Source organism: Pygocentrus nattereri, chromosome 3 (assembly GCF_015220715.1).
Source record: "Pygocentrus nattereri isolate fPygNat1 chromosome 3, fPygNat1.pri, whole genome shotgun sequence".
NCBI classification, from domain to species: Eukaryota; Metazoa; Chordata; class Actinopteri; order Characiformes; family Serrasalmidae; genus Pygocentrus; species Pygocentrus nattereri.
In genome coordinates this window covers 23961434-23974947 of record NC_051213.1, presented here as the reverse complement: position 1 = coordinate 23974947, position 13514 = coordinate 23961434, and the positions used below count along the sequence as shown (strand labels likewise).

The 13514-nt window shown below is 38.4% G+C and overlaps 1 protein-coding gene across 1 annotated transcript in view; it reads right to left on the bottom strand.

The window, feature by feature from the left end:
• serinc2l (serine incorporator 2, like) overlaps positions 1-4182 on the bottom strand; it is an 11082-nt gene extending 6900 nt beyond the window's left edge. Inside the window, exons 1-6 of the mRNA XM_017724073.2 lie at positions 4018-4182; positions 2836-2997; positions 2555-2742; positions 2278-2357; positions 1177-1314; positions 901-1070 (exon numbers count right to left, since the gene is read on the bottom strand). Coding sequence (XP_017579562.1) covers positions 901-1070; positions 1177-1314; positions 2278-2357; positions 2555-2742; positions 2836-2997; positions 4018-4056 — 777 coding nt within the window. The 5' untranslated portion in view covers positions 4057-4182. The remainder of the gene's footprint in view (positions 1-900; positions 1071-1176; positions 1315-2277; positions 2358-2554; positions 2743-2835; positions 2998-4017) is intronic.
• Positions 4183-13514: the final 9332 nt, after the last annotated feature.

The following is a 13514-nucleotide window of genomic DNA, read 5'->3' as shown; positions in this document are numbered from 1 at the left end:
GCATCACTTTTAATGCTTTCTAAGTTAATCAATGTCCATCCAAACCTACTGTATGTTTCATCAATTGGATTTTGTACTCCTGCTTTTTGGGCTCGTATAAACAAAAGACTTAACATTACTGCACTATGGAATTATTTATTAAGGATTCAGTTTGGACTCCACTTATTGAGCTGAGGCTTTTCCTGTTCTGATTGTCAGTGGTAATCTAGATTTGCAAGGTATTGGGGCTATATAAAAGATATATAAAACCGCTTGCTATTAGTGCTTTAGATGCTGTGCTTATGCTGATGTGAGCATGGAACTCCTGTTAAACTTCATGATCAGCAAATGGAGAGTACAGAAGTGAAAGTCCATTGCAAAGTTATAATGTGTGTCAATTAACTCATCGTACACTGTAGTCTAAAGAACTGCAACCGAGAGAAGCCAGTTATACCAAATAAACATGAGAGTAATGAAACATAAAAAGCAAAAAAAGTGGAAGTGAACAATAAAACTGCATTGCTTAGTTCAAAAGAAACCCCGGCTTACTCATAAACAAAGATAGTACATAATATTGAAAACATACTAATATTTGTAGACTTACTTAAGGCCACACCTACTTTGGGAACAACTTATTTTCTGTGAGTAGAGTTGCACCTTTTTGTGAAGTTAGACAATTGTTGTTGGCAATTTTTTTACTTCAGCCAATCAGAGCAAACCTTTTTTTAAGGAACATAATTTGACTTCTGATGGGGCTAGTTGATGGATTGATCATTTGAGTGGCTCAACAGTAACAACGTCATTTCTTTTTTCTTCTAGATTATCACATTTACTGTTATCAAGGTATTTGCTAAAATATCCCCCATTTCACCCAGCTCTACCTCTACATGCTATGAAAGCAAACCCTGGAATACTGAGTACCTGTATTTTGGGTAGAATGGACACAACAGAGATGATGACACAGAAGATGAGATTGAGGCTGATGAAGACCTTGTGTTCAGCACAGGCATCAGGCTTTGTATAGTACAGGTAGAAGAGCACCACAGCAGCAAAGGCCAGGGCATAGTGCAGTATAGTAAAGAACAGGAGACCTACACACATACAACAGTTTCAAGTTACTTCGAATGTGACACACCCTGCTAAAGTCTTTTGTACTAAGGTGTAGCTTTACAGGTTCCCTGAAGGAGGCTGACTTACCAAAGTACCAGCATTTGCTGTTGCCCTCTTCAGCGTTTCTCACCCACACCTCGTTCCAGGAATGAGCAAAGTCAATAAGCAGGATCAACTGGATCAGGATGAACATGAAGGAACCCACGATGCCAAAGTAGAACCATACTGTGTGGGCAAAGGATAGAAGAAATATGTTAGTGTACAGTAAGGATGTTAATATAAATAGTGGTTAATTAGCTCATTGGTTCTTAGTCTTACATAGTTGTGATTTCCCTGCTCCATCACACCAGACTCATACATCAGTAGTGACCACAATGACACACTGAAATATAATTGCGATGATAAAAAAGTGATGTAGTGTCTTCAAAAATGCAAATTATATTAAAAAAAAAAAAAACTGACAACCACAGGCTATTTTTTTGATAAACATCTATGCTGTGTCATGCTAGCACTTTCTGTTTCACAGTATCTAATCAAATAACTCAAATATCTGTTCCTGAACTTGTTAAATTTCCCTCACAGTGAGTAATTTTTATGAGTCAGAGAGCAGCAGTTTCTTGCTGCTAATACAATGAGCCACAACAACATCCTGTGTTGTTTTCAATACTACATCCATGCATTATACAACATTTCCAAAAAAAAAAAAAAAAAAAAAAAAAAAAAAAAAAAAAAGTCTTCTTTTCAACTAGAGACAGGAACATTCTTTTGCCCTGTATTCAATTCTACCTTCTCCACATTTGTTCCCAAATTCCATCATCATGATCATGACAGCCATGATATTTAGAGTTAGCCATAACTGCCTGCTGCAACATCTGTGGCTATTTTCCTTTCTTTTGTGACCATACAAAGATAGAAATAATGTTTTTTTAATAACTTGGTCAAACGTACATGCTTCAGAACTATACCATGTAATGACTGCATGATAGAGCACCTCTAGACACGATCCACTACATAATGTCATGTCAAATCAGTTAACCCATCAAGGGACAAACATCCCAAGATATGCATTTTCAAAATATCTATAAATATGCAGTCAAAGTTTTGTGCTTTTCTTTTGTCTCTTCTCATGTCTTATCTGAAATTATGGTTTGCGCTGTAGGAGCTGCTTACACTCCATACTCTACGTACCGTTATGAAATGTTCCGTCAGGGATGAAGAAGGCTCCAACAGTGATACCAACAAGGATCAGAAATTTAAAGAACCAGAACCTGTGGACAAAAAGGCAACAGAGAAATCAGCTCAGTAGACTGCAAGAAGTCAGGGATAAATATACATTCATGTAGGATGTAACCACAATGTCTAATCCAAGGCTCTGGAAAGAAGAAAAGCAAAGCAAGCCATTTATTAACTACTGTGAAACAAATACAGACCAATTTGCAACCACTGCCACAATTTAATGACATACCCATTCTGAAAGACTGCACGGGGGTCTTTGCTGGTCCGTACACGAATCATGATGGCAGAGAAGAGGAAGAAAAAACAAGCCATGGCAAAGCACATGCGGTACACTGATTTGTAGCCCACAATCACATCACAGTTAAACTGGTTCTCTACACCTGGTATGGTGCTTCCGCCTTGACAGAATCCAGGAATCTGAAGGAATATTGAAGAAAATGTAAGTCTGCTGGCATATTAATCAGTTACCACAACACACTCAGAGCACAGATGGAGTGATACTGTACCCACCTTGCGAAGCTGAGTCTCCATGCCAGGCAGGATCATAATAATAGACACAAGTGTTCCCAGCAACAGGAAGAAGGAGAAGACCAGCCGCGTGACTGTAGAATTGTTGGATGACGGACAGCAACCACACAGAAGACATGGAGCAGAGCCACATAAACACGAGGCCTAGAAGACGGAGGGGCAGGCAAATGAAGGAAGAGATTGGTCTCCTGTCACAGTCCTCTCCCCAAGACAGGACACCAAAATAAAACACAAGCTTCCTCTAGCAATTAATGGTTTAATCATTAGCCTTAGTTAACGTGAACAACAGTAACGACACTTTTGGCTTCTGACTCAGTGACTCGTTGATGAGGTGTAGAGTAAACAAGGAACCTCGCTGTTTTCTTTATTGACAAGGCTGACAGCAACTATTGGTCTAAAGTAAAGAACTTTTCTAAGGACACACCAGCTTTCAGCTACCAACGTTAAGAGCAGTGTCCCTGCTGAGCTACTTCAACTATATTAGCTATAACTCACGAGTTAGGTGACTCATCCAGTGTGCTACTAAGGCTACACCCACACACAGGCCTAAACACATAAGAAACAGCACTCAGTGTTCATTTAATAGTGAACGAGACAGTCGGACTTTCTTGTCTTTAATGTTCTCCCCTAAAAACGTCAGTTCACGTTTCACGTTAAGGACAAACTATATTCTAGCCCGTTCAGAGAAATCAATCTTTAAGCGGGAGCTTCTTCTCTAACTACGTTTCTCCCAGCGGAGGACCGAGGAGTATCTTTAAAAGGCCGAACCAGACTAAACCGCGAGAGCTGTGTTTAACTAAAGGGAGGAAACACAGTCAGCTGCCGCTGAAAAGTGATCGAAATATCTATTCATGATGATGCAAATGAAGAACATTTCCGCACAAGCTAACTAAATGTCACAACCCGACAGTTAGCCAGTTGTGCGTTAAAAGCAAATCGATGCTATCAGGCTAAATGTGAGTTAGTCTCGATTATTTAAGTAAACAATTGTATGTGAACCTACAGTTAGTCTACTCGGACCGGACAGCTAACGCTAACTAAGAATGTGTTAGTCGGCTAACGTTACATTTTTACAGATTCAGCGAGCTGTTGACTGTTAGCCAGCCAGCCAGTCACCTGCTGTCTGGCTACGACGGAAAAAGAAGAGAGATATAAAACACTTACACAACTTGCAAGTGAACATAATGCCATACAAGCCCCCATTTTCGATGTTCAGCCACTGAGCGGGACTCGGTCGATGATCTGGACTTGAACGACAGCTAACCGAAACAGCAGTCTGTCAACGGGGCGTCAGAGCAGAGTTCTTAACGGACTACAGTCCTGCAACACAAAATAAAAGTCCTCGAGGAGCGGCTGCAACTGACCCTTTAGCTACAGTCCACAAGACAAATGTGGACGCAATAAATATTTTACAGTCCCCGTCTTTTCCTGCGTCTTTCCCTTTTAGAGAGTTAGTTACCTAGCTAAAGAGATAAAGAGTTAGCACTGTCTCTCACTGTGAACACCGTCTAGGTTTAACGCCTTTGGTGAAGCTTACTACGAGTTACATATTATATTAATGTCTCATGAATAAATAGGCATTCCGTTACTTTTTAACCACGTCGGAAATGGGATTATATTGGATTTTGATTACATTTTAAGAAATAATAATAAAAAAAATGCATTTTACATCTAAACGGACATCACTTGTTGTTGTTGTATTCGTACTACTGCTACTACTTCTACTACTAGTTACTACTAGTACTATCACTACTACTACTAATAATAATAGTAATACATTTTAGACTGAAAACTTTATCAAGTCATCTAGATCATTTGAAAAAACAGATTCTGAAACAACAACACTGGGATAAAATCATATAATCTGTAATTTTCACAGGAACTTCTGGCCTCTCATGATTTTATGCTCAGAAATACAGGAAGCTACACTAGAGGTTTGATAAACTGAATATAGCTTGACAAAATAACTAAGGCAATTGACCTACTTCTGTATATATAATGTGGTACAAAGTCCAACCCACATGAATATTAGACTAGTCGACAGGCATGTTTGTGCCGATTGACCTGCTTTGGTGTGTGAGACAAAGCGTAACTCATACAAATATTGTTACGTGATGGGCTCATGTGTGTACCATCTAGAAAAAAAAACATATTCAAATGTCTTTATCAAATATGTTTTTCAAGTGCCTTTATTCGTATTTGTTATTATATTTTTCAATTGTGTGTAGTTTCAGCAAAGGTTACAGATGTAACTAAATGTACGTGAACTGAATGAACTGAATACTGAATCTGTGTTTTGCTTTGTGTTTTGCATTAATCATATATACATGCAGTAAGACAGAATGTGCTCAAAGGAAATGTATTTCAAATAAACAAGATATCAAATCATAACTGTGTGTTCACAGCGTGTAAATACCTACAACACGTGCTTTTGCCATATTAAAGGTTCGTTTGCTAATCTATAAAATTAAGATACGGGAATACAAATTCATTTCAAAAGGTGTTCAAACAGTAAAGTGCATTAGACAGTATTTTGGCTATTTTCATACATTTTCAATAGTATTTTATAAATACATGTACAAACATTTATTTTTGTGTGGTACATTTCTATGTATAATACTTCACCATATATTTTAAAATAAAGGCATTTAAAAATATGTTTGTTTAACATGACAATATATTTTGAAATACATTTTAGTGCTTGGAATGTATTTCAAATGCTTTTCAAATACATAAAAATACATGTACAAATGTATTTTCCCCACATCGGATGTTTCGTTTATATTTTGGCAGAGACGTTTAACAGACGTACAGATATGAGCTGGTTGCAGGTTCAAACACCGTACATAAGGAAGTAAGATCTAAGGTCAGAGATGCTGCATTATTATGAGTAGATCACAAGATGATATGGCAAAAAAGTTGACACTTTTGGTTTGATCTTTGGTTATCAGGAAGAACTTGTCTAAAACAGTGCTGGACTAGATCCTATCTAGCACCGAGGAAGAGGCCCCTGCAGGTGCAAACCAGGACAAAATGGTTTTAGATGACAACGATTCCTAACATCAGCATCGAAGGGTGGTGTGGTTTTTTCTGGGGTGTGCACTGAAATCACTTCCACAGCTCGCATTTTCCCCACAGCGACATTTGGAGTTACAGTGACCTGAATTAGGCAACGATCCTATCGGAAAACATATTATTTCATGACAGAGCAGCTCTGATGACTTACTTCGCCCCCCCTACAGGCTGCAAGTTGGTATCACCCGGCTTGACCGCCAGTCTCTACCCTATACGCTCATCTCTCTCTCTCTCTCTCTCTCTCTCTCTCTCTCTCTCTCTCATTTCACGACTAGGAGCGCGAGGCGACATGCTATCAGACGTTGAGGCTGGTGCCAGGTGGTCCGACAGCACCTTGTCCATCATGAAGACGCATATGCTGTAGCCGTCACGTAGCGTGTGAGTCTTATTGTCACCGGTAAGTTAGCTTGCTGTCTATTCCCTACGTGCTGTGATTTTGCTGGCTTTGTACAGATTTCCGTGTTGATATCTTTTATAAATTATGTCTAGTAATAATCGATGTGAAACATTTGGAAATGCCCAGTCTGATAATGTTTACTAACCTGACCTGGATACTCTGTCAGGGTTTCATATGTTGGCTTGTTTTTGCAGAAGGGCACGAACCACAGCCATGATATGGCTTTAAGCAAATGAGAGTGGCCTGCTGAACCTAAAAACTAGAGTCATTGTTATTACTCAGCAAACAGAGACTGTAAACCGATACATGTGGCTACCTGGCAACAGAGAAGCAGCAGCCTGGCCTTCATATGCACGCTTAGACTTCTGTACAGTACTGAAATCTTTCCATCACATTCAGTGTATATTAAGAATTATGATTTCAATATTAATAAAATGTTATTCTGTTTCATCCCTGTTAACATATGCCACATATTATTAGGAGAGATGTTTCCTTGGGGCATGGACTGAAGAAAGTCTAGGGCATTTACTCTTGTACTTGTTTCAGTATATATATATATATAATCACATTATTATAGATACATTATTACTACATACAATTATTACATACTTATTGCCAAAGATGTTACGGTGAACCTTTGCTTTGTTGTCTAGTAAAAGTAAGCCCACCGTGAAACAGCAGTGGTCCAGTTAGATCAGTTGGAGAATTTGGCCCCTGAGGCTGCTGTGCTCTGTGTTTACTTACACTGTCATCCAGGGTCTGTCACGGCCCCTACATCTTACACAACGCTTCTGCTGAGCTTTTGTGGGCACACTCTGACAGTGATGACCATCAGTACTGCTGTTTTTGCTCTGCAGTGGACTCGCTGAATAAAGAAAATTTGGTTGAAAGGACAGTCTCAGGGTTATGTGCGCTCATATATCCTCTTGTTGTGGTTCACCTGTTTTTGCTGTCTATAATGCTGACCTGGGCATCTGTGGGCCTACCTTTTTTTGATTTACTGCTTTTAGGTTCTTGATTTGGTGGGAATGTGTTTCTCAAAGGGGCTGTTTGGCTGAAGGAGACTTCTTTATATGTGTAGCCCATATTCCGATGCATATACAGGAGCATCTCTTCTTTAAAATAATGTTACGAGTTCGATCTTCGGTGATGCTACAGTTCTCCATGGCCAGGAGTCCAAGAGAGCACAACTGGCCTCAGCTCTCTCCCTCCCATCATTCAGTGCGATGCTAGCCAGCACAGGTGTCTGTTAGCTGACACAACAGAACAGTTAGCATTCTCCTCCAAGTGCGTTCAGCTGTCCACAGAAATTGTAGGCTGGCTTCACATGACTCAGAAGAAGCTGGTGTTTGCCTTCACTGGAGTCCTGTGATTCCTAACTAGTCCTAACTAACTAGTGAGAGACCTATCTAGTGGGTGGAATCAGATATGACTGAGATAGGGAGAAAATTGAAAAAAAAAATCCCCGCAAAAAAGCAAAGAAAATAATGCCTTGAACAAACCTTTATTTTTAAGTCAGTACCCCATGAGCAGTACTTTCATGTTCTTTTAATGAGGTAGTGCTGTTTAGGCATTAAATGGTAATGATGGTTTATCCATTTGAGAAAAGTAAAACACAAAAAAGAAGAGCATGAAGCTCCTGGGAGAGCAGCTTTAAGGTTCTTCTGCGTGCCATTATGCAAGCAGTTTTGGTGGATTTTCCATTTGTTGTGTCATCTTTTCATCATGCCTTGCTAACACCTAAAATATTCACAAGCATATGGACAGAGTGGGATCTCTAATGTGGTGTATTATAGTAGTTCAACCCAAAATTTTGTAGTTATGGTAGTTTGGCATTATTTCAATGCTTTCTATCTACATTCTTATAAGGAATGCACAAATATTGGAATTGTAGGAGGATGCTGATCTCTGGTATTTTTATGTACATGATTCTTTTTCATAAACATTTATAAAATGTATAAATTGGGACCACATCTGCCTTGATTAACATTACAGAGAAACCTTTTTTTCTGTGGGGTTACAAATGCCTAAAATGTAGATATTTATGCTCACTGGTTTAAAATATTGGTCAAATCTAAACATGACTGATGACAATTTTATAAAGGAATTAACTGCTGATACTGATATGATGTTGATATTGAAAAAATACACCATTGGGTTTTACATGATCAGCTGGAGCATAGTTTTTCTTAACTTTTAACACAAATACTTGATTTTGTCTCAGTGGACACTGTATAAAAACTCAGTTCTGTCACAGACCCACACATTTCATATTCAGTTTTTGACAGGTTTAGTTTTATCTAGTTTTTCTTTTCTGTAGTTATCATTTAATTTTTGTTTTCCAAAATACACACAAAAAAACCAAGATGACTGCTTTTCATTCTCAAAAGTGCATTAAAAATTAAACTATGCTTGCTGCTAAAGATGATTTTAAGCCGTGTAAGAAATGTAGGTCAGGCCAAGTAGCAAGTGCAAGACAATTAAATTATATGCATTTGTGCTTTTGGTTGGCGATCGTTGTAACATGGAGCAATGAGGCAGACGCATACACTGAGATAAGCAAGTTTTATTGAGGGCAAATCCAGGATTGTGGTCGAAACAGTCCAGGTTCAATGAGCCAATACGGAGAGAACGAGATTCAGACATAACGAAATAAACACAGGATCCAAATACTACACTTCAAACAGAACAAGCAAAACATCCAACACAAACAGCACATACATAAAGCATATCAAACAAGCCTACAAACAAAGACCAACACAGATCAGGGCAAACATGGGGCTTATATAACACAAGGGATCACAAGACACAGGTGGAAAACAGGTGGATCAGGGGCGGAGTCACAAAACAAGGGGGCAGGACGGTGAAAAACAAAACAAAGAAACATGTGGACAACCAGGAAATAAACACGGCACATGGGGGAGTGGGAGGAACCAATCGTGACAGTCGTTCAAATATCGGCTACTTCAGTAGCTACACTGTCAGGAAAAAAAGTTCGCTGCAGGTGCATTTTTCATTCATCAAGGTGCAAACAATGTAAACATTGCTAAATCTTCTAAAGTCTACTTAAACTTGGTACCAAAACCAGGTGGTCTCTCACTGGCAGTTTAGTTCTGAACAACAAAAAATTAGCAACAGAATATCATGTGCAGTCACTCACATTGGGCAAGTGTGCTCGTCAGCACAGAATGACAATAATTCTGTTTTCTGTGTTGAGCCCAAGTTTTGAAGTCAGTTGATGGATGTTAAATGCACCATTCAGTTGGCTTCTTGGTATTAAGGCACAATGATAATGGAATCATCTTATCAATGGATAATATGGTTAAAAATATGGTGGAGAGATGTTTAGATTTAAATGATTTTTCAAACCTTTGTTTGATGATGTTTTTATTGTACTCTGATAGAGCACAACTTTTAGACAATACTGTGGATACTTCACTAAAATATCTGCATTTTGTTCATTTTACTGTGTTTGTAACTTTATAGAAATAAATATTTTATTTCTGATTCTTCTCTCTAATGTCCCAATTTATACATTTTATACATGCTTCTGGGTGAAAAGTATTGGGTATCATAATTGGTGCACAGTTCCTGTTCTGATGCACCCTTAGTACAGTGTTAATCACATGACACTGTGGAAATTGTGGTACTTTATAAATAGGAAACTTTAAATTGATATGTAGGAGAATAAAAAAACATGATTAAAACTTGATTATAAGCAATGGATTTAAAAGAGACGAAAGAAACGGTATTTCAAAATCTTCTTAAAAATTAAATTAGGACAATAAAGTGCTGTTAAAGGATGGAAGTGCAGGAGAGCTAACAGTGTTTTGTACATCCCAAAGTATTAAGTCTGCAGGACAGCAATATATTCCTCCTAAGCATACAACTATATCATAAACCAAGTGTATCTGAGAGACAATAGTAGATACATAAAGTGTCTGGTCTACACAGGGTTTGAGTGGGCTGTAGTCTACTGGGATTCTCTCCTTCTCTACTGACTCTTAAAGGATTCTGTCAATTTCAGACATAGGCTTGGAAAAAGTTTCATGCAAATGCAGTCTGCAAGTTTGCTGCTCATTCTAACGCTGAAATAGCAAAAAATATACAATTGTGACATTTTAGTCTAGTTTTTTAAAAAAAATTATATTTCCATTAACTATTATAATCAGCAAGCTGATATTTCTGCTTTTGATTGATCTCCTTGCCATGACAACTCAAGTTCCTGCCAACAGCCGTTATGTTTTCCCATTCCCGTAGGGGTTTGGAAATATATAGCTGTGGACCATTTAGCCCAAAACTGAAAGCATATTTGATAGTCCACTCTTTGCATTTATTCTTAATTTCATCACAGATCAAATAAAACATATCTGGATGACAGACAAAGCCATCTGGCCCAAGACATGGTTGTCCCTTCCTTTCGATAACCTCTTCTTATATCAGTGGAATGGGCAGAGTTATTACAGTTTTTTTTCAAGCAGTGCCCTGGAGCTCTGCATTCAAATCACATTGTCAAAACTTGAAATAAGACACAAAAGTAACATTATATTTCAATAAAACATACTGCTTTCCTTATTTCTCACACTCGATGCAACTTACCAGACTTGGTTGGGTGTGCATGAACAAATAATTGCTACATTGAAATTGACATTCTTCACCATATCATTGCCTGGTCTAGGAGAAAACACTGCTCGTCTGGTATCAGACTTGGCTGAGGTGCTGGTGCTAAAGGATAACATCTAAATGTGAAAAATATTCCACACACTCAGATCTGTGCAGAAATCCTTTATATACAAGCTTTCGGTCAGACACCTTCTTCAAGGTATGAATAGGTAACAAATGGATCCAACAGTTAAATGGGTAAAACCAGCACTTGATTAGCAGGACAGGATTATGCAGGACATCACTGTCTGTCAGTTGAGCTTGTGGCTCAAGATCATGGGAATTGTAGTCCTTGAATTGTTGCTATGGTGGCACTACAACTTAAAGACACAGTGCCCACAGAGACATTTGGGAAACATTCAGCACCTTCAACATGGTCAAAAGTATTTTCATCACAAATCCCACAAATCTTTAGAGTAGGTCTGGTATCAGAATAACATCATGCCTAGACTCTGCATGGCTTTACAATCTGTCTTTCTTACTTATTTCTCATCCTTACTCTTCATCATTCTCTCTTCCTCTCTCTCCCTTATTCCCAGTAATGCGCTTTACATTCATTTTTATTCTGCAGTGACAGCACACACTTCTAGCTCCCTGCATTTGTTTAAGGCACACTTGCTATTTTATTGTTTTAATGGCTATACATTGTGTGTGTTTTTTTTGTTTTTTTTTAGGTTTAGACTTCTGATATGTACGGGGAGCAGGTAGGGGGAGAAAGGCAGTGTGAGGTGTAGACAGAAATGAGTGTACCAATCTACTCTTCAGGGCAGGGGATCCACTCTACAGCATCCTCTTGTCCATAATCCTCTAGCTTCATACAAAATGGATTATAGAGCTTCCTGAGTCACAGCAAGGCAACCTGCCAGGCAGGAGAAAGAGACAGAATGAGGAAACGAGAGAAAGAGAGAGACATGAGCCAAAACAAAAGAGATCAGGTAGTGAGGTCAGGACATTTGTGGACATGTATGAACAAAATAAGTAAATATGAAATATATAACAGAAGGACCGCAAAAAATGATTGGAGCATTGGATTAATGATCACTTGACACAGGGGATGAGAGCATAAAATCTGAGGTTGGAGGCACAAAACCTGAAAACAAATTCATTTATTTGTAGTATATGACCTGCTATTACTTCTGGTTCTCAGGTCTGTTCAAACTTTTATTCTATCATAGTTATTTGATTTTTTTTCTGCACACTATAAATTCTACCATGACATTTACTTGCATATTTCATAAATCAGTAAGTCGTGTGGCCATAAATTCTCTGTTGGCTTGTTTTCTGCAGTTAGATTGCCTGGGAAGTGTTGCATAAATGTATCAAATTGTAAGGAATCGCTATAAATTATGGATTCTGCATTGGAATGCTCATGGAAATGAAAAAGGGACTAAACAAGACTATACAAGCCTCTATAACTATGCATCTTCTCTGCATCCCTTGGTAAATAACACCAAGGGCACAGCAGCCATTTTAAAAGTGAAGGGGACACAACACACACTTCAGTATTACTGCTATAAAGCCTGTAGCTGTGTGTACATTGTTTACACAGTCAAGCCAATTTGACTTCTTGGGACAGCAGTATGCAAACATACCCCACAGTTAATCAGCTCAAAAACATATGGTCCAAAATTAGCCTTTCAAGTTTTTATCTAAACACACAATCTGCTCCAAGAGTAAAAAACTGTGGTTATGCTCCAAAATAAGAAGCCGAAGCATCACTGACCAGTGGTGGGATAGATATTCAAAAATATATGCTTTACTTATTACTTCCAGGGAAAAGTAATCTCACAAGTCTCATTACTTCACATCCGTGTTACTTTCTGTGTCACATCTGTGTTACTAACCCCTCACAGCCCCCTGCATAGTTTCTTATATTTTTGTGATATCTGAATGTTTCAGATCATTAAACAGTAAATAGTTTTTATTATAGACAAAGATAAGCTATTTTTAAATGATTATTTTGTTTATTGAAGGAAAAAATCTAATTGAATCTAAAAATGACTTAAACCTGTCTGACAATGTGAAACAGGCTAGAAGTTCTCAATAAGCAGCACATGATATGACATTCAAAAGAGATTCAAATACAGATGCAAAACAAAGTCATTAAAATTTGCCAATCCACTGCTGACCAAAAAGAACATTTGCCAAAAACATCTAGATGACCCCAAGACTTTTAGGATAATATTCTATGGATTAGTCAAAGGTGGTCCCATTACGTCTGGAACAAAGCACCACATTCCACCGTAAGAACATCATACCAACAATCAAACATGGTGGTGGTAACGTGATGGTCTGGGGGTGCTTTGCTTCTGCAAGGCCTGGACGGCTTGTCATACTTAATGGAACCATGAATTCTGCTCTGTATCAGGTAATCATCAGTTTTGAGCATTCTCAAGCACATTTGGGTTATGCAGCAGGTCAATGCTGTGTAGCATGAGAAGCTAGTGCCCAAGGCCCAAGCTTAGGTGTTCTAACATTTTGACCTACCCATTGAGTGGTTCTACTGAGCATGCGCATTTTTATGGTC